General features: G+C 44.3%; 1 protein-coding gene across 9 annotated transcripts in view; it reads left to right on the forward strand.

The window, feature by feature from the left end:
- Positions 1–19887, forward strand: part of LOC138763431 (roquin-1-like) — a 137465-nt gene that overhangs the window by 49220 nt on the left and 68358 nt on the right. For 8 of the 9 annotated variants that reach the window (XM_069937552.1, XM_069937545.1, XM_069937547.1 and 5 more), the window contains 4 exons: positions 6574–6813; positions 10086–10261; positions 17553–17753; positions 19576–19708. In XM_069937552.1, the coding sequence (XP_069793653.1) occupies positions 6574–6813; positions 10086–10261; positions 17553–17753; positions 19576–19708 (750 nt within the window). Of the gene's footprint in view, positions 1–3590; positions 3695–6573; positions 6814–10085; positions 10262–17552; positions 17754–19575; positions 19709–19887 lie in introns of all 9 variants that reach the window. The other variant, XM_069937553.1, reaches the window with a different exon arrangement.

The raw sequence follows: 19887 nt of genomic DNA on the forward strand, positions 1-19887 counted from the left end.
AGATCCCCAAAAAATATAAGGAAATCAAAGATGGCAATGCAAATTGGCACCTTGATGATGGATTTAAATTTGGTGGATATTTGGAGAAGAGTTAATCTTACAGGAAGGATTTTTCTTTTTATTCGTCTCGACATGATTCATTTTCTAGAACAGATTTTTTTTTAGTATCGGCACATTTACAAGGAAGAGTATTACAGGCAGACTATAAATGCAGGGTTATATCAGATCATTCTTTATTATTTTTTTCTTATGTAAGTTAAAAAGTGGTATGTTCATCTTATAGATGGAGATTTAACACAATGTTGTTGAAAAAAAAACCAGAGTTTGTTATTTTTGTTAAAGAACAGATTACTTTTTTTTGTCTGAAAATGTTAATTCAGTAAAAAGTCGTTTTGTGTTATGGGATGCGTTAAAAGATAATTTAAAAGGACAGATTATTAGCTATACCACTAAAGTTAAGAAGCAGTATATGGCAGAAAGTTTTGAATTAGAAAAGCAAATTGATGAATTGGAGAAGGAATTTCAGAAGGAAGTGAGAGAAGATTTTTAAAAAAGTGACTTTGACCTAATTGAAATTGTGTTATAATACGTTGCAGACTTATCAATTTGAATGTTTAATTAATCAATCCAAGCAGCGTTATTATGAGTTGGATGAGAGGGCGCATAAGGTACTTGCATGGCAGTTAAAGAAGGAACCGGTTTCACGGATTATTAATGCTGTACAAAAAAGAATTCAACAGTTACCTATAAACCTCAGGAAATTAATGACCAGTTTTATTCATTTTATTAAAAATTATATATTTCTATGGGGAAACAGGATAGTGGTTCTATTGATTCTTATTTATCTAAGTTAACGTTATCAGCATTAGAAGAGGAGGATTTTATGGATCTGGAAGCTCTGTTTGGAGAATTAGAGATTAAGGCGGCTATGTTGGAAATGCCCAATAGGAAGTCACCAGGTGATGACAGGTTTTCGGTGGAATTTTATAAAACTTTTTATGAAGATTTATCTTCGGTGTTTGGGGAGGTATTACAACAAGTGACTGAACAGTATGAGTTACCAGAATCTTGCTCTAGTGCTTTAATTACTGTAATCCTAAAAAAAGATAGACCCATTGAAAGTGTCTTCGTATAGACCTATTTCTTTATTGAATGTTGATTATAAAATTATAGCAAAAGTGTTAGCAAATAGACTTGCTAAGTATTTATCTAAATTGATACATGTTGATCAAACAGGTTTTATTAAAAATAGAAATGCTTCAGATAATATTCTTTGATTGATTAGTTTGGTCAATGCATATCAACACCAGTCCAACCATTCAATGGTGGATGCGCTTGACGCAGAAAAAGGCTTTGATAGGGTCGAATGGGATTTTTTATTTAAAGTATTGGAGAAGTTTAAATTTGGCCCTTTTTTTTATTGGTTGGGTTAAAGGTTTATATACGAACTCGACTGCTAGGGTGATGACAAATGGTCAAGTTTCATCATCGTTTAAATTGACGCATTCAACTTGACAAGGTTGTCCATTGTCACCAGCTCTGTTTGCATTGGCTATTGAACCATTAGCTTAAACAATAAGGCAGAATGAACAGATAAGAGGGATGAGAGTTATGGATGAAGAGTATAAGATTAATTTATTTACAGATGATGTTTTGATATATTTAACAAGCCCAGAACAATCATTGCCACATTTACGGGAATGTTTATTACAATATGGAACATTATCTGGATATAAAGTTCACTGGGATAAGAGTGAAATTTTTCCAGTCGGAGAAGGAGATTATTCAGAGTATGAAAATATTATAAAACTGAAATGGTCTGATAAAATTAAATATTTAGGAATAATTGTAAATCCTGAGTATCAATCTTTATATAAGTTAAATTATGTTCCATTATTTAAAAAGATTAAAGCAGATTTAATTAAGTGGAAAGATCTTCCGTTAACTTTAATTGGTCGAGTTAATTGTATTAAGATGAATATTTTTCCTCGTATTCAATATTTATTTCAATCAATACCATGTTCTCTTTCAAAGAGTTTCTTTCACGATTTAAATAAAGTTACGAGAGAATTTTTATGGAAAGGTGAACTACCACGGGTAGCATTATGCATTAGGTGGGCTTCAATAACCTCATTTTCAAAATTATTATGAAGCAGCCCAGTTGAAATTTATTAGTAGATTGATGGATTTGGACCAACCCCCGAGTTGGGCTAAAGTTGAGATGATCTATATTTCTGAAGTCGAGGTGTATTTGTATCAATTTATACTTCAATGGAATGTAAATTTGTTGAGGGAATGTAATATGCTGATATTAAAACATCTATTAAAAACTATGGATTAAAAAAATAAGATTTTAGGATCAACAGGTAAATTGTCAATTTTAACTCCATTATATAATAAACAGCTTATTTCTTTTTCCAATGTTTAATAGTCATTTAAAGAGTTGGGATTCTAAGGGTATAAAAACATTACAGGATTGTTTTGTAGAAGGACAGTTTCTTTCAATCAATTGAAAGAGCATTTTGATATTGCTGAAAAATCTTTATTTGTTTATTATCAACTTTGATCTTTGGTGAAAAATATGTATGGTAGAAAGATGATTTTACCTATATTGACAGAATTCGAGTCTTTGATTTCTTCTACACCAAAAAGGGGTTATATTTCTGTTATGTACCAAGTATTACAAGACAATATGGATAAGTCGGAATGGGAGAAGTCTAAGCTTAAATGGGAAAATGATTTAGCTTTTGTTTTTCCAGAAAATTATTGGGCGGATATGTATCATGATAGTGTTACTAAATTGACGAATGTGCGGTATGGAATGGTTAATTATAATTTTCTACATCAGTTGGATTTAACCCCAGAGAAATTTTAAAAATATGGTTTTGGTAATTCGGATTCTTGTTTTAGATGTGATGTATGTACTGGAACTTTTTTTACATGCTGTTTGGTCTTGTGTGCATGTACAACCATTCTGGGATGAAATTAAGTTAATTTTGGAAAAATTATATAATTTTAAGTTACCATTAGATCCATCTATTTTTTTAATGGGTTATATGAATCCTTTAAGGGGATTAGGATTGGATAAATTTCAAATTCCATTTATATATTTAGCATTGTCTGTAGCTCGAAAATGTGTAGCAAGTACATGGAAAGATAATATAGTGATTAATATAATGTGATGGCGTAATGAATTGAAAGCTTATATTGTTATGGAAAAAGTTACATATAATCTACATGACAATTTTTTGGTTAATAAGTGGTTACCATATTTGGAATATATGTATTTAGATATATTTTCATTTATTATATACTTTTAGTTTCTGTTTATATATTTTTAGCTCACCTTAAGAGAGCTGGCTGATGGGGTGGGGATTTTTTTTTCTCTTGTGTTTTTTCTTCCTTTTGTTTTTTTATTAAATTTAAATATATATTCATATAACATTTTCTTTATGGAATGTATTTTGTATTACTATTAATGATTTTTCAAATAAATTAAGTTTATTAAAAAAAACTTGACAATGAGCCAACAGCTGTCCTGAAGACCAGTGCTCAAAATTAAGCTATTCCTCTTGTTTACTATCCAGCAGAGAGGTGCCTGGAAAAGGCTGCCAGGGATAGTGGTGAACACAGATAGTAGCATTTAAGAGGTTTCTTGTTACTACATCTGGTCAACAATGGGAAAATTGCCAAGGTACGCCCTGTTCTCAAAGAAGTCGGACATATCTCCTGTCTGACGTCAAGTACCAGTAAATGGAAGGCTGTTAAAAGGACTGCCTAAGGTGCTTACTCTATTTTTAGTCAGGGTTACTGTCAGCAGGAGGTAAAAATTGCTGTTCACAAATGCTATCGCATTGACTAATTTGTGAACAAAGAACTGACGTGCACACATCGTCAATTTAGTGCAGAGCTCCTTCACTCAGAATGGGGGAAAAAAACTTTCTCAGCTCAGCATGAGTTGCCTATCAGTGATTTGGAACAGAGCATTCTGCTGCAGGCTAGGCTTCAGTTGGTAACATTTGAGCCTCTGAGTCAGTAGTTTACAGATCAAAGTGCCACAGAGTAGAATACTTTGGCTGACAGGTCCCAGAGTGCACAAGAAATTGAGAGTTGCCATTTTCCAGATAAAATGCTAAGCTTTTACCCTCTTTGCTGTCTCAGAAGAACTTTAAAATTCCCAAAGCACTATTTTGAAGAAGCATGAGAGAGTTCTTCCTGAGCTCCTAATCAATTGTCCCTTGATTCACACGACAAAGCAGGCATATTTCATATCTGTGTGGGAAACTGAGTGATGATATTGACTGTGGGAGATCAGTAAGTTGGCTGCTGTATTTTTGTGCAGTAATAATGCTTCACTGTCTGCAAGGAATTTCAGAGCATCCAATGTCCTGAAAGGCAGCATCAAAACTGAAGTCCTTCATTTGGCGATAATGTACAGTATATTTGAGGGTCTTTGGTGTAGTGAGGTATCATTGTGGGATTGTAATATTTTGTTGGCATTTCTCTGGGTCCTGGGTCTCACTTTGAAAATTAATCCTAGGATGTGGAATGGTGTTGGACTGTGGAGCCTAGCCGCCTTGTGTTTTATTATGAAATCTATAATTCTTAATTCTGGGTTGTCACTCAGCCATAAAGTCATACAGCACGAGAAATGTGCATTTTGATCTTTCTACCCATCTACACTAATCAGGTTTGTTGCATTAAGTCCACATTCTCGAATGTTTTTCCTTTTTAAGTGTCCAAATATCTTTTAAACCAATGTTGTATCTGATTCCATCTGCTCCTCGAGCAGGTTAATAACCGCTGTGCAAAAAAAAAACCTTTGAATCTCCTGTAAAATTGCTTCCTCACACCTTGCATCTTTGATAGGAGTATTTTCAACCCTACCATCCCCATGATAAGATTTATAATACTTCTATCTTGGGGGAAAAGAATTCTGACTAATATACTGCACCTTTATCAGGTCACCCTTTTGGCTGCCTTCACTCCAGAAAAGGCACTCCCAGCCTATCCAATTTCTCCTCCATAGGTAAAGTCCTCCAATCCAGGCAACATCCTGATGAATTTCTCCAGTCCAATCACATTCTTCCTGAGGCATGGCACCAACACTGCACACCGCAATCCTTATGTGGCCTAACCAGTGTTTTGTAAAGCTGCAGCCTAAAGTCCCAACTTTTAAATTCTATGACCTGACCTATGAAGGCAAGCATGCAATATGCCCTCTTCAACCTTTATACCTGTGTTGCTGCTTTAAAGAACTAAAGAATTGAACCTCTAATTCTGCCCTATTTACTGTGTATCCCCCTACCACCATATGAATTTCCAAAATGTATCACCTTGAACTTGTCAAGATTAAATTTTGTTTTCCAATATTCCATCCATCTTTCTGTCAAATCTGTATTCTGCTGTATCTGAAAGGAATAGATAAGATAGAGGCTGGAAAGTCTCCACTGGTAACTGAGCTTAGAACACGGGGATAGAACCTCAAGATTCAGGGGAGCAGATTTAGGATGGAGATTAGGAAGAACTGTTTCTCCCAGAGGTGTGGTGAATCTGTGGAGTTCTCTACCCAAGAGAGTAGTGGAGGATGCCTCATTGAATGCTGTATTTTTAAAATATATTTTTTTTTAAATTATACATAGTAACATTTTAAATATACAGTATATTAAACTTTTTCTCACAAACACAACAAACAAAAACAAAACAATCCCTCCTCCCTCCCTTATACTGATCTGTTCACTATCAGGAGGGCACAGATAAGTTAAACTGTCATTGTTTTTTTTCCCCGTGGGTAGGGAAATCTAAAACTTGAGCATAGATTTAAAGTGAGAGGGAAAATCTTTCACACAGAGAGTGTTGGGCATGTGGAACAAGCTGTCAGAGAAAGTGGGGGAGGTGGAGATTATTGTAATATTCAGAAATTATTTGGACAATTACATGAAAAGGAAAGGTTTAAAGCAGTGGTTCTCAACCTTTTTCTTTCCACTCACATCCCACTTTAAGTATTCCATATGCCATTGGTGCTCTGTGACTAGTAAGGGACTGTGAGTGGGAAGAAAAAGGTTGAAAACCACTATTTTAATCATACCCAATTGACTCATTATGTGCACAGTTTCATCACTCCAAAGGAAATGGGCCAATGACAATTTTTCTCAATTATTTCTGTAACAGTTGGATCTAGAGCAGTGATTCTCAACATTCCCTTCGCACTCACATACCCCCTTAAGCAATGACTTACTAATCACAGCACCGATGGCATAAAAGTGGTATGTGAGTGGAAAGAAAAAGGTTGAGAACCACTGGTTTAAAGGGATTTGGGTCAAACATAGGCAAATGGGGCTATCTAAGTTTGCATGGATGAATTGGGCCAAAGGGCCTGTTTCAGTGTGTTGAGCTCAGACTCTGGGATGTGGGATTCAAGTTTTGCAGCTCATTCCAGAGTAGGAAGCAATAGACTTTGTCCTGTGGATTGCAGACAGATCGTTGCTCTCTGATGTCTGTAATGTTACCAGATAAACCTGGGCCCTATTGGAGACAGAGTCTCCCTTGTGACCTGTGTTGCATTTATTGCAGGTGTGGTGCTCAGCAGTGCAGCGCAGAGTGTGCTGAGCCGGCCCATGCAGAGGAAGCTGGTCACACTGGTGCACTGCCAGCTTGTGGAAGAGGAGGGCCGGATCCGGGCAATGCGGGCTGCACGCTCATTGGGGGAGCGCACTGTCACCGAGCTCATCCTCCAGCATCAAAACCCACAGCAGCTCTCATCCAATCTGTGGGCAGCTGTCAGAGCCAGAGGTTGCCAGTTTCTCGGACCAGGTACAATAGCAGTGTGATCCTGCAGGTTTACCTCAATGAATCAATAATTGTGTATTCTCTGAATTTTTGTTCTCTCTCTTTCCTTCTCTTTCTCCTCTCTCTCTCTCCTCTCTCCCCTCCTCTCTCTCTCCCCTCCTCTCTCTCTCCCCTCCTCTCTCTCTCCCCTCCTCTCTCTCTCCCCTCCTCTCTCTCTCCCCTCCTCTCTCTCTCCCCTCCTCTCTCTCTCCCCTCCTCTCTCTCTCCCCTCCTCTCTCTCTCCCCTCCTCTCTCTCTCCCCTCCTCTCTCTCTCCCCTCCTCTCTCTCTCCCCTCCTCTCTCTCTCCCCTCCTCTCTCTCTCCCCTCCTCTCTCTCTCCCCTCCTCTCTCTCTCCCCTCCTCTCTCTCTCCCCTCCTCTCTCTCTCCCCTCCTCTCTCTCTCCCCTCCTCTCTCTCTCCCCTCCTCTCTCTCTCCCCTCCTCTCTCTCTCCCCTCCTCTCTCTCTCCCCTCCTCTCTCTCTCCCCTCCTCTCTCTCTCCCCTCCTCTCTCTCTCCCCTCCTCTCTCTCTCCCCTCCTCTCTCTCTCCCCTCCTCTCTCTCTCCCCTCCTCTCTCTCTCCCCTCCTCTCTCTCTCCCCTCCTCTCTCTCTCCCCTCCTCTCTCTCTCCCCTCCTCTCTCTCTCCCCTCCTCTCTCTCTCCCCTCCTCTCTCTCTCCCCTCCTCTCTCTCTCCCCTCCTCTCTCTCCCCTCCTCTCTCTCCCCTCCTCTCTCTCTCCCCTCCTCTCTCTCTCCCCTCCTCTCTCTCTCCCCTCCTCTCTCTCTCCCCTCCTCTCTCTCTCCCCTCCTCTCTCTCTCCCCTCCTCTCCCTCTCCCCTCCTCTCCCTCTCCCCTCCTCTCCCTCTCCCCTCCTCTCCCTCTCCCCTCCTCTCCCTCTCCCCTCCTCTCCCTCTCCCCTCCTCTCCCTCTCCCCTCCTCTCCCTCTCCCCTCCTCTCCCTCTCCCCTCCTCTCCCCTCCTCTCCCTCTCCCCTCCTCTCCCTCTCCCCTCCTCTCCCTCTCCCCTCCTCTCCCTCTCCCCTCCTCTCCCTCTCCCCTCCTCTCCCTCTCCCCCCCTCTCCCCTCCTCTCCCTCTCCCCTCCTCTCCCCCTCCTCTCCCTCTCCCCTCCTCTCCCTCTCCCCTCCTCTCCCTCTCCCCTCCTCTCCCTCTCCCCTCCTCTCCCTCTCCCCTCCTCTCCCTCTCCCCTCCTCTCCCTCTCCCCTCCTCTCTCTCTCCCCTCCTCTCTCTCTCCCCTCCTCTCTCTCTCCCCTCCTCTCTCTCTCCCCTCCTCTCTCTCTCCCCTCCTCTCTCTCTCCCCTCCTCTCTCTCTCCCCTCCTCTCTCTCTCCCCTCCTCTCTCTCTCCCCTCCTCTCCCTCTCCCCTCCTCTCCCTCTCCCCTCCTCTCCCTCTCCCCTCCTCTCCCTCTCCCCTCCTCTCCCTCTCCCCTCCTCTCCCTCTCCCCTCCTCTCCCTCTCCCCTCCTCTCCCTCTCCCCTCCTCTCCCTCTCCCCTCCTCTCCCTCTCCCCTCCTCTCCCTCTCCCCTCCTCTCCCTCTCCCCTCCTCTCCCTCTCCCCTCCTCTCCCTCTCCCCTCCTCTCCCTCTCCCCTCCTCTCCCTCTCCCCTCCTCTCCCTCTCCCCTCCTCTCCCTCTCCCCTCCTCTCCCTCTCCCCTCCTCTCCCTCTCCCCTCCTCTCCCTCTCCCCTCCTCTCCCTCTCCCCTCCTCTCCCTCTCCCCTCCTCTCCCTCTCCCCTCCTCTCCCTCTCCCCCTCCTCTCCCTCTCCCCTCCTCTCCCTCTCCCCTCCTCTCCCTCTCCCCTCCTCTCCCTCTCCCCCTCCTCTCCCTCTCCCCTCCTCTCCCTCTCCCCTCCTCTCCCTCTCCCCTCCTCTCCCTCTCCCCTCCTCTCCCTCTCCCCTCCTCTCCCTCTCCCCTCCTCTCCCTCTCCCCTCCTCTCCCTCTCCCCTCCTCTCCCCTCCTCTCCCTCTCCCCCCTCTCCCCTCCTCTCCCTCTCCCCTCCTCTCCCTCTCCCCTCCTCTCCCCTCCTCTCCCCTCCTCTCCCCTCCTCTCCCCTCCTCCCCCCTCGCTCCTCCCCTCTCTACAGTTGACATACATAGCCCATAAATATAACTAAAGATATCATTTGAAAAAAATATAATTGGGATAGTTTACTTTGTTGCAGTGCTTATTGAAGTCACCCACTTCCATCTGTCCACCACCACCACACAAACAGATGGGCAAATTCAATCGTATTTTACCACATCCTCCAATTATAGACTTCATATAGCTCCATTTGCATTATCCCATCAACACTCCCAGTACACAATGCTTTATCCAGACATCTAAAATCCTGAAAGCTCCAAAAACCAGCATTTTTTTCCTGGTGCTGGTACAGCAGAGGGAGAGAAAGAATGAGAGACGGCAGCGCGACTCAGGTGGGCGAGGGGGAGATAGCAGTGCAACGAGTGGGTGAGGGGGAGGAAAGAGATGGCAGCGCGACTCGGGCAGGTGAGGGGGAGAGAGACGGCAACGTGACTTGGGCGGGCAGGTGGGAAAGAGATGGCAATGTGACTCGGGTGGGCGGGGGGGAGATGGCAGTACGACTCAGGTGGGAGGGGAGGAGAGAGAGAGACAGCAGTGCGACTCAGGTGGGGGGGGAGAGAGACGGCAGTGCGACTTGGTTGCAGGGAGAGAGACAGCAGTGCGACGTGGGGTGGGGGGGGAGAAAGATGGTAGCGCGACTCAGGTGGGCGAAGGGGAGGAGAGACAGGAGCGCGACTCGGGTGGGCGAGGGGGAGAGAGATGCCAGCACGACTGGAAGGGGTTGGATATGGCAGCACAATTCAGGTGGGCTTAAATCTGGAGCAGCTGGCTTTTGTTCTGAAATCTAGAAAAATCCGAAATTCAGAACACACTGTTCCTTCCCCCAAGGGTTCCAGATCAAGGATTGTGTACCTGTATATGGGTTAGGTATAATTCCATTTAACCCTCCCAGTAAAGAAAATCATGGCTTATCCATTTTGTTTAATAATATTGTTGTGGTTATGCAATTTAATAACATTTTGGTTGTTTTCTATTTGTTTTTTTATATTTCCTGCATCCCTCCCTGATCTGTTAATTGTAGAGCACACAGTATCACTGAGAATATATCACTGTCAAATGGTGAGGTGAGATTAGATAAATTTAAGGAATGGGAAACTTTTCCTGCAGATCAGTTGCGAGTGGTTAATATTCAATGTGACTTGAATGAGTGTCTGTTTGGCTCCAGCAATGCAGGAAGAAGCTCTCAAACTGGTCCTCCTTGCACTGGAAGATGGTTCTGCGCTCTCAAGGAAAGTCTTGGTGCTATTTGTGGTTCAGAGATTGGAACCCCGGTTTCCCCAAGCTTCAAAGACCAGCATCGGCCACGTGGTGCAGCTCCTGTACAGAGCGTCATGTTTCAAAGTAAGTTTTGTGTTGTCTTCAGGTCCAGGGATGCATAGAATGGGTATTGCTGAATAATGCAAAGGTATCTGCTATGCTAAATAATTCATTTGGTTTCTGTTTAAAAAAAGGGCAAATTTTACAAATACACTTGGCATTCCTGCCGGTGAGATTGAGCTCAACCTTGCTGCCCTTCTAATTGTCCATAGCTGCTAACTAGTCTGCCCTGTGTATCTCGTGTTGACGAAGTTGAGATTTCCTCATTCAATATTGGAAAGACAGTAACTAATGCCCTCAGTGTAGGGGGTTGGTGTAAATGGGTGCTCCCCACCACCCATTGACTCGTTTCACCTCCCAGAACATTGGTGAAGTTGGCCCAGCCTTCCTAGCCCAATGCTAACTCAGATTATTCTAGTTCTTAGCCTTTGCTCATATTTTATTCCCATGCTGGTTGTTGATGATTTTGCTTTTCCCATTTGTACCTCCTCTCAGCACACCTTTTGTTTATTTACTTATGACAGCATTGCTCCCTTTCCCATGACCTTGTTTCCCCTGTTTCCATTTAATCTTTCTTGCTTCTATGCAACAACAAATCTTTTCTTTATTCTTCTCTACGCTTCTCCAGACTCTACCTGTGTCATTTCACAGTGCAAGGTTATCAACCTCGTGCCATCAGTACTTCCTAGGCCGGCTGAGCATTTCCAGTCGGTTCTAATTTTTTAAAATTTCAGAACATTCACAGACCCTTCTAGCTCACGGCCCCACACCATCCAAATACACCCATGTGGTAGCGGTGCACTAACCATTCTACCTCTGGATCCTGAGCTGAGTTTGCTCTCCTGCCTATTTGCGACTTTAAAACAGTGCTTGGCTAGCCCTTCCTCAGCTTGCCCTGCAGTTGAAATTCTTAGCTGTGCCTTGTTCCTTTAAATTGGTTAAATAGCTGGCCCCCAATCTTTTACCCTCAGTAAGCCTGACCTGATCCCACACTCTATTCCTATTCACCAGTCATGAAATAGTGACCGAGCTGGTGGGACTTTCACCATTTGAGTTTGGATGATAGTTACACTCCTTTGTCTTCAGCACAAAATTTTCAGCAGTATGTGTTGCACTGAGGAAAAGCTCCCAGAGGTGTCCACTTCAAACACTGTCAAACTAAGGACATGGCACTGTTTTGTAGAACATGAAGTTTTCCAGTGTTTATCAATTGGTCAATATTTGGATTGGAAAGGTTTTGAGGGATGTGAATGAATGCAGTCAAATAGGACCAATTTGGATAGGCAACTTGGTCAGCAAGGACAAGTTGGGCCTAAAGGCCTGTTTCCATGCTGTAAAACTTCATATCTAAATAACATTAGTGTAGTTACTACCAGTTGAACAGGAAAATCTGCAGATTCTAGGGTCGTGCAAGACACAAATATGCTGGAGCAACTCAGCAGAATACGCAGTATCCAGTATTGAGTGCAACACACAGATGGGTTGGTCTGCTTTGGTTGTGGGTGCTTGCCCTGCACAAATTGTTTCCAGCATAACAAGATTCCTTTAGCATCGTGCACACAACTTATACAGAATTTGTTTTCCATTGTTTGCCCTGTGAAGCCACACAAAAGGTGCCCCTAGTCCAGTGCCCCTATCAAGAGCAGAGTCCCTTCAGAGACATTGTGTCCTTGGATTCCACCATCTCCTCTGATGGCACCTCCTCCTCAGCACCTGTAACCTCTGTAGCCTGATAACTTCCTGTCTGCTCCAACGGTGAACTCGACCTCCAGGCAACCAAGTTGCCATCCTCTGCTCCTGGTTCAGAACCCACAAAGCGATTAGGAACCTGCCAGTACTTGAGGCCCCTTTGGAAGTTCTGCTTCCTATCGACATCCTCATACATCCCAGTCCAAATGCCTAGTTCCCACAAGCCAGTCCCCAGCAGCCCACAGACACACCCCTGCACTGATTCACTCTTCTCCCAGGCTGCTGCTTCTCAGCAAGGGGGCATTTTCCCACTCTTGTGCCCTGCACCAGACCATTGTATCTCCCAGAGCCCTCAACCCTCATGGTCTTGGCGTGGGGGGTGCCATCTTGGGCATGGATCCCTGAGGTCTTTATTGTAGAAACCCCTCCAACAACTTCTACAGACGTTTAAGCCAACAGTAGCAGCATTTTCAAATATTTTGATTACAAAGCATTCTGGAACTTTGTGCAAGGTATACAAAAGTAAGGTTATAAATATAAACATGGTACTGTCCGCCAATGGCTTCTCGAGGCTGGTAACTAATAATTGATAAAGCTCTGATTTCTGCCTACAAATCCCTGATCTCAGCAGATTCTGTAACTTCTTCCAGACCCACACCTCACCTTCATTATTTTTATCACTTGCCCTGTTCCTTCTCTTACCTAGGTCCAAACATCTAGAATTCCATGTGACTCACAGGTTGAAAGTTGTTCTCCAAATCGTAGTTCATCAACCAAATATCCTGAAGTTGGCAAGTGTTGGGAAATCTGGTGACAGGTCATACTTTTGAAGTGGCTGGCTGGTGATGTGTCCTCATAGCAAACAAGGAGAATGGCATACTATGTGAGGCCACAGATAATCTGGTGGGTTGGATGGACACTGAGCATAGGAAATTTTATTGGAAGTGTGAAAGGTGCCTTGAGCAATGAACAATGTTTTAAAGCAAACATGGAACAGAGATCTGGGAAATTATGGAATTTAAAGTGGCTGCAAAAGTAACTACCATGCCCTCCAGAATTTCTACCATCAAACACATCTTTCCCTCTCCTCCCCGCAGGGACCACTCCTGCTGCGACTCCCTCATCCACACAACCCTTCCCACCAGTTTCCCCCTTGTCACCTACTTCTGTGTACTTGAATCACCTGCCTTACCACCATTTGGTGATCCAAACATTCCTTCCAATTGAAGCAATACTTCACACGTGAATTTGTAAGGGTTATTTACTGCATCCAATGCTCCCAGTGTGGCCACCTCTGCAACAAGGAGACAGGATGCTGACTGGGGTATAGTCAAGTTGAACATCTTTGCTCTGTCTGGTGGAACAGTAAGAACCTCCCTGTGGCCAGCCATTTAAATTCCACATCTCATTCCCCAGCAACATGTCAGTCCATGGTCTCACAGCGATGTGTCTATCAACTGCCAAGTTAAAGGACTTGTAACTTGGAGGAACAGCACCTTGTATTCCGTCTTGGTACTCACCAACCAGATGGCTTGAATATTGACTTCTCCAATTTCTGTAAACCCCTTCCCTGATCTTTCCCTTCCTCCAGCTCTCTGCCCCATTCCCTTCCTTCCATTATCAGAGCTTTCTTTCTTAGCCCTCTACCCTCCTCCCACTTTGAGCTTCCTCTCGCACTATTTTTATTTGGGTGTCTTGCCTGATTTTTGGCATTCCTGAAGAAGGCCCAAAACGTCAACTGCCTTTTACTTCCTACAGATTCTGTGTGACCTGCTGAGTTTATCCAGCACTTGTATGTACAGCTTTTGGGGAGGGAAAAAAAAACACTCTGGATCCAACCATCATAAATAAAGGAATGGAATGAAAAGCAAAGCATCTTTATAATTCCCAAGGACTGACCACTTCTGTTCATGGATACAGTCTGACCCGCTGAGTTCCTCCAGTAGTTTATTGTTTCCTGGATAATTGACAGGTTAGATCACAGCTAGAGTATTCTCCTCACTGGACCCTATAAGTGTAGTCAATTTGGGGGGAAGGGGGTAGCGAGGTGTGCAATGTACTGTTGAAAGGTATGGACATAAATTGAATGACAAATTTTCAAAATAGCCAGGACATATGGTAGGAATGGAAAAATCTGCATTCGGGGAGACAGGACGGGGAAGGGAAGGAACTGAACTATTCCCTGGAAGCAGTAGCCTGTGCTGAGAAACTCCAGTTAGTTTATAGTGGAGCTTTTACTGGTGACTCACTGTTACCAGTGTTGGCCAGAGAAGAAACAAGCCTTCTGTCGCGCATGCAGCCACCTTCAGCGCAAACTCCGGGAGATCCAAAATGAGTGGTGGACTAGCCTCGCCAAACGAACCCAGCTCAGCGCGGACATTGGCGACTTCAGGGGTTTTTATGAGGCTCTAAAGGCTGTGTACGACCCTCACCCCAGGTCCAAAGCCCGCTGCGCAGCTCAGACGGCAAAGTCCTCCTCAGCGACAAGATCTCCATCCTCAACTGATGGTCAGAACACTTCCAATCTCTTTTCAGTGCCAACCGCTCAGTCCAAGAATCCGCCCTGCTCCAGCTCCCTCAATAGCCCCTAAGGCTAGAGCTGGATGAACTCCTCACCCGGGAAGAGACATATAAGGCAATTGAACAACTGAAAAGTGGCAAAGCAGCAGGTATGGATGGAATCCCCCCCCCCCCAGAAGTCTGGAAGGCTGGGCCCAAGGAAAGCTGCCTCAGGACCTTCGTGATGCCATCAACATCACCCTGTACAAAAACAAAGTCGAGAAATCAGACTGCTCAAACTATAGGGGAATCACGGTGCTCTCCATTGCAGGCAAAATCTTTGCTAGGATTCTCCTAAATAGAATAATACCTAGTGTCGCCGAGAATGTTCTCCCAGAATCACAGTGCGGCTTTCGCGCAAACAGAGGAACTACTGACATTGTCTTTGCCCTCAGACAGCTCCAATAAAAGTGCAGAGAACAAAACAAAAGACTCTACATCACCTTTGTTGACCTCACCAAAGCCTTCGACACCGTGAGCAGGAAAGGGCTTTGGCAAATACTAGAGCGCCTCGGATGCCCCCCAAAGTTCCTCAACATGGTTATCCAACTGCACGAAAACCAACAAGGTCGGGTCAGATACAGCAATGAGCTCTCTGAACCCTTTTCCATTAACAATGGCGTGAAGCAAGGCTGTGTTCTCGCACCAACCCTCTTTTCAATCTTCTTCAGCATGATGCTGAAACAAGCCATGAAAGACCTAAAAAATGAAGACACTCTTTACATCCGGTACCGCACGGATGGCAGTCTCTTCAATCTGAGGCGCCTTCAAGCTCACACCAAGACACAAGAGCAACTTGTCCGTGAACTACTCTTTGCAGACGATGCCGCTTTAGTTGCCCATTCAGAGACAGCTCTTCAGCGCTTGACATCCTGTTTTGCGGAAACTGCCAAAATGTTTGGCCTGGAAGTCAGCCTGAAGAAAACTGAGGTCCTCCATCAGCCAGCTCCCCACCATGACTACCAGCCCCCCCCACATCTCCAACGGGCACACAAAACTCAAAACGGTCAACCAGTTTACCTATCTCGGCTGCACCATTTCATCGGATGCAAGGATCAACAGCGAGATAGACAACAGACTCGCCAATGCAAATAGCGCCTTTGGAAGACTACACAAAAGAGTCTGGAAAAACAACCAACTGAAAAACCTTACAAAGATTAGCGAATACAGAGCTATTGTCATACCCACACTCCTGTTCGGCTCCAAATCATGGGTCCTCTACCGGCATCATCTACGGCTCCTAGAACGCTTCCACCAGCGTTGTCTCTGCTTCATCCTCAACATTCATTGGAGTGACTTCATCCTTAACATCGAAGTACTCGAGATGGCAGAGGCCGACAGCATCAAATCCATGCTGCTGAAGATCCAACTGCACTGGGTAGGTCACGTCTCCAGAATGGAGGACCCTTGCCTTCCCAAGATCGTGTTATATGGCGAGATCTCCACTGGCCACCGTGACAGAGGTGCACCAAAGAAGAGATACAAGGACTGCCTAAAGAAATCTCTTGGTGCCTGCCACATTGACCATCGCCAGTGGGCTGATATTGCCTCAAACCGTGCATCTTGGCGCCTCACAGTTCGGTGGCCAGCAACCTCCTTTGAAGAAGACTGCAGAGCCCACCTCACTGACAAAAGACAAAGGAGGAAAAACCCAACACCCAACCCCAACCAACCAATTTTCCCTTGCAACCGCTGCAACCGTGTCTGCCTGTCCCGCATCGGACTTGTCAGCCACAAACGAGCCTGCAGCTGACGTGGACATTACCCCTCCATAAATTTTCGTCTGCGAAGCCAAGCCAAAGAAAGACTGTTACCAGTGAAGGAAAACAATTACTCATTAAAATGGTATTTAATAACTACTCACTGTCAGTGATGTCAGGATAATGTTGATGTGCTGTTGTAATCCTCTAGTAAGGGGGCCGCACATCATAATTATTGACTGATCGTTTAATCTTTACTCAAGGGAAGGGTTTAATATTATCTCACTGATTGGACTCCGTGTATGATGTCATTTACTGTCATTGAATCCCTATTCAATGATTACTCTTTAATCTTTAGAGAGTAATGAACTAGTGGAGCTCCCTGCCACAAAACATTATTGAGACTTTCCTTGGATGTGGTGCTTATGGCTAAAGGGATCAAGAATATGAAGAAAAAGGTACAGAGGTTGTGTGATCAGCCATGATTGTAATGAATGGGGAAGCAGTCTCAAAGGGCTGAATGGCCATCTCCTGCTCTGATTCGCTGTTTGTTAGTGAGGCAACGTTGCCGATTGTCACAGAGCCCCTGTTCATGAGTGGCACCTGGTTTAATGCTGGTCCCCACAGTCTTTTTCCACATAGATGCTGGAAGGAGTAACAATTAAGTGACGTTTCATATTGGCTTTTCCCTCAGTTGGTGGCTGTGCTCTCTTTATTTCAAGTAAGCCCGTGGTTACAACCACAAGTGAAGGAGTGTTTACTTTTATATGTTCAGATTATACTGCTGTAACTGGCAATACCAGCATTACCACCTCTAATCGTCCCAGAGCAATGGAATTGTGGGCGAGAAGTTGCACAGAGGTCGGCTGAATGGGGAAGGACAATGCCTCCCCTGAAGGACATTGGAGAGTCTTCTTCACTGAGAGGGTGTTGTTAATGTGGAACAGGTAGCAAAGAAAGCAGTGCAGAAGGAGACAATTATAACACTGAAGACATTTAGACAGATGCATGGATAGGAAAGGTTTAGTGGGATTTGGGTTGAATGAAGGCACATAGGATGAGCTTTGTTATCATGGCCAAAGGGTCTAGTTCTGTGATGTCCAAGTCTCTGACTGATCAAATCACTGTATCTCTTTCCACTGCTGAGGCTGTGTTTTCTGATTACTCATGTACTGGGGGGTGTGTTTCACTGACCAAACTTAATGGTTATTCACTGAGTGTTGAGTGTTCAGTCACTGTCATGGCAGGTATGTTTACTGGCTGAGAGCTATTACCATGACTGTTTTGAATTATCCTTTGCTTGTTCCTGAGTCTGTGGTTGATGTTCTTACTACTTTTGGCTTTACGTTCATTGTTCATAATTGCAGGTCACAAAGAGAGATGAAGATTCATCCCTTATGCAGCTGAAGGAGGAGTTCCGGACCTATGAGGCACTGCGGCGGGAACATGACTCTCAGATTGTGCAGATTGCCATGGAGGCCGGGCTCCGTATTGCTCCTGACCAATGGTCCTCGCTCCTTTATGGAGATCTGTCACACAAGTCCCACATGCAGTCAATTATTGACAAGGTAGACTGTTTGCAATCAGATTTGGGGTCAAACTGAGCAATCTACTGACCCATCCTATCTTTGTAGCAAGTAAAATGATTGTTCATCACAACTATTTCTTTGAGAAAGCACAGATGGCCCTGCGTGTTGCTTTGGCTTGCACTGAGCTCCCTTACTCAGCCGGCCTAGAAACGTGTTATGTGGAGCTGAATTGTGTGTGCCCAAGGGATATGTGAGGAGCTGAGCTCCTTCGAGTTGCTGGTTGATGGAGTAAAACTGGGCTTTGCCTCTTTTAAGCTGTGCCGTAGGATACATAGCATAACTTAATTAAATGAACCTTGCCCTTTACAGACAGAATGTTTTGTCTTGTCATTTTTACGTTTAACTTCCTCCATGTTTTTTCTGTGCTTAAGTTCAAAGATAAATAGCACTATTATGGGCCATTCAGTGCACAATGTTGTGATGACCTATATAAATCCGTTACTCATAAACCTAACCCTTCCCTCCCTTACTGCCCATAGCCTTCCACTTTTCTTACATCCATGTCTTTTAAATGTCCCCATTGTACCAGCCTCCACCACCACCCTCGGCAATACATTCCGTGCACCCACCACTCTTGTGTGTAAATAAAAAAACCTCTGTCATCTCCCCTTAACTTTCCTCCATTCTCCATAAACAGATATCCTCTGGGAGTGGCCACTGCCTCCCTGGGAAAAAAGTGCTGGCTATCCACCCTGTCTGTGCCTCTCATAATCTTGTACCCCTCTATTACTTTGCTTATCATTCTCTATCTTCCTAAAGCAAAAATCTCTACTTTCTGAACCTTTCCAAATAAGGCAGCATCCTGGTAAATCTTCTCTGCACTCTCTCTGAAGCTTCCACATCCTTCCTCTAATGAAGCAAATACTATTGTCTGTGTGGAAATGTGATGAAATAATGCAGATCTTGCCTTGAAGGCACATCCATGAAGATGGAGGATGATTCTATGGGATAGGCAAAATTAAATCCAGAAATGTCATCAGGAGTTTGAATGAGCAACACAAATCCATTTTGCTTACATAATGTGCACAGAGAGTAGAACATTAATGGTTGTGACCAGTATGTGCCAGAGGTGGCAGTTAAATGGCGTTAAAGAGGTGGAGGATGGATGGAAGTTAATTGGAAGTATTTGAACGAGTGGTGGGGTTTGGAAGGAGGTTCCATGACAGGAGAGAAAGGAGTCAAATTGCATACACATAAAACATAGGCACAGAAGAGACTACATTTGCTAGAATGTAGAACATTACAGACTGATGGAGGAACTCAATGGGTCAAGTAGTACAATGGGAGGTATAGAATGGTAAATGTTTCGGGTCAGAATCCTTCAACGTCTGTCCTGAGCAGGACATTTCTGATCACTTATGGATGTATGGAATGGAGATGCTGTTATTAATGTTGCATAAATGAATATGATTAAGACTGAATGTCTTTGGGATATGATGGCATGTGTGAGCTCATTGTATCAAATCCATTGTCTAGGTCCATTAAAAGTCAGGTGGAATGATATCGGTTGTGACTATATCACATTATAATTTTACCATTGAGGGTGTGGACATTATTTTTTGCAGAACTGGTACCTCTGGGTGGACTGAGATTGTGGAAATGCATTAGTTGAGAGCTTGAAACTTTGTACACTCATTGTACTTTAGTCTAAGAACATCCGCATCACTGTTCAAAACCAATTTCTCCAAGCTTGTTTTGAATATCTTCGCCTGGGTGTTTCGTGATGCTGTGATCAGTAAGGTGAAGGAGAGACTTTTCAGAGGTCCACTGTAACTGTTCTTCCCTTTTGCCTGTTTCTCAGTTACAGACACCAGCCTCGTTTGCACAGAGTGTTCAGGAGCTGACAATCGCCTTGCAACGAACCGGAGACCCTGCCAATTTGAACAGGCTCCGACCACACCTGGAACTACTGGCCAACATTGATCCCAGCCCAGGTATAAGCACTGACTCCTGATTTATTTGTCCAACCTCACACTCGTCACCTCTGGACTGAACAAGGCAGTGAATCACACAAACTGCCATTCTAAATCTTTCGGTGATGAAATTAGCCACCCACATTCCAAAGACAGACAAGGTTAGAAGGTTAATTTGGATGGCATGAGCTCGTGGGCTA

The sequence above is a fragment of the Narcine bancroftii genome, chromosome 5 (assembly GCF_036971445.1).
Source record: "Narcine bancroftii isolate sNarBan1 chromosome 5, sNarBan1.hap1, whole genome shotgun sequence".
Taxonomy (NCBI): Eukaryota; Metazoa; Chordata; class Chondrichthyes; order Torpediniformes; family Narcinidae; genus Narcine; species Narcine bancroftii.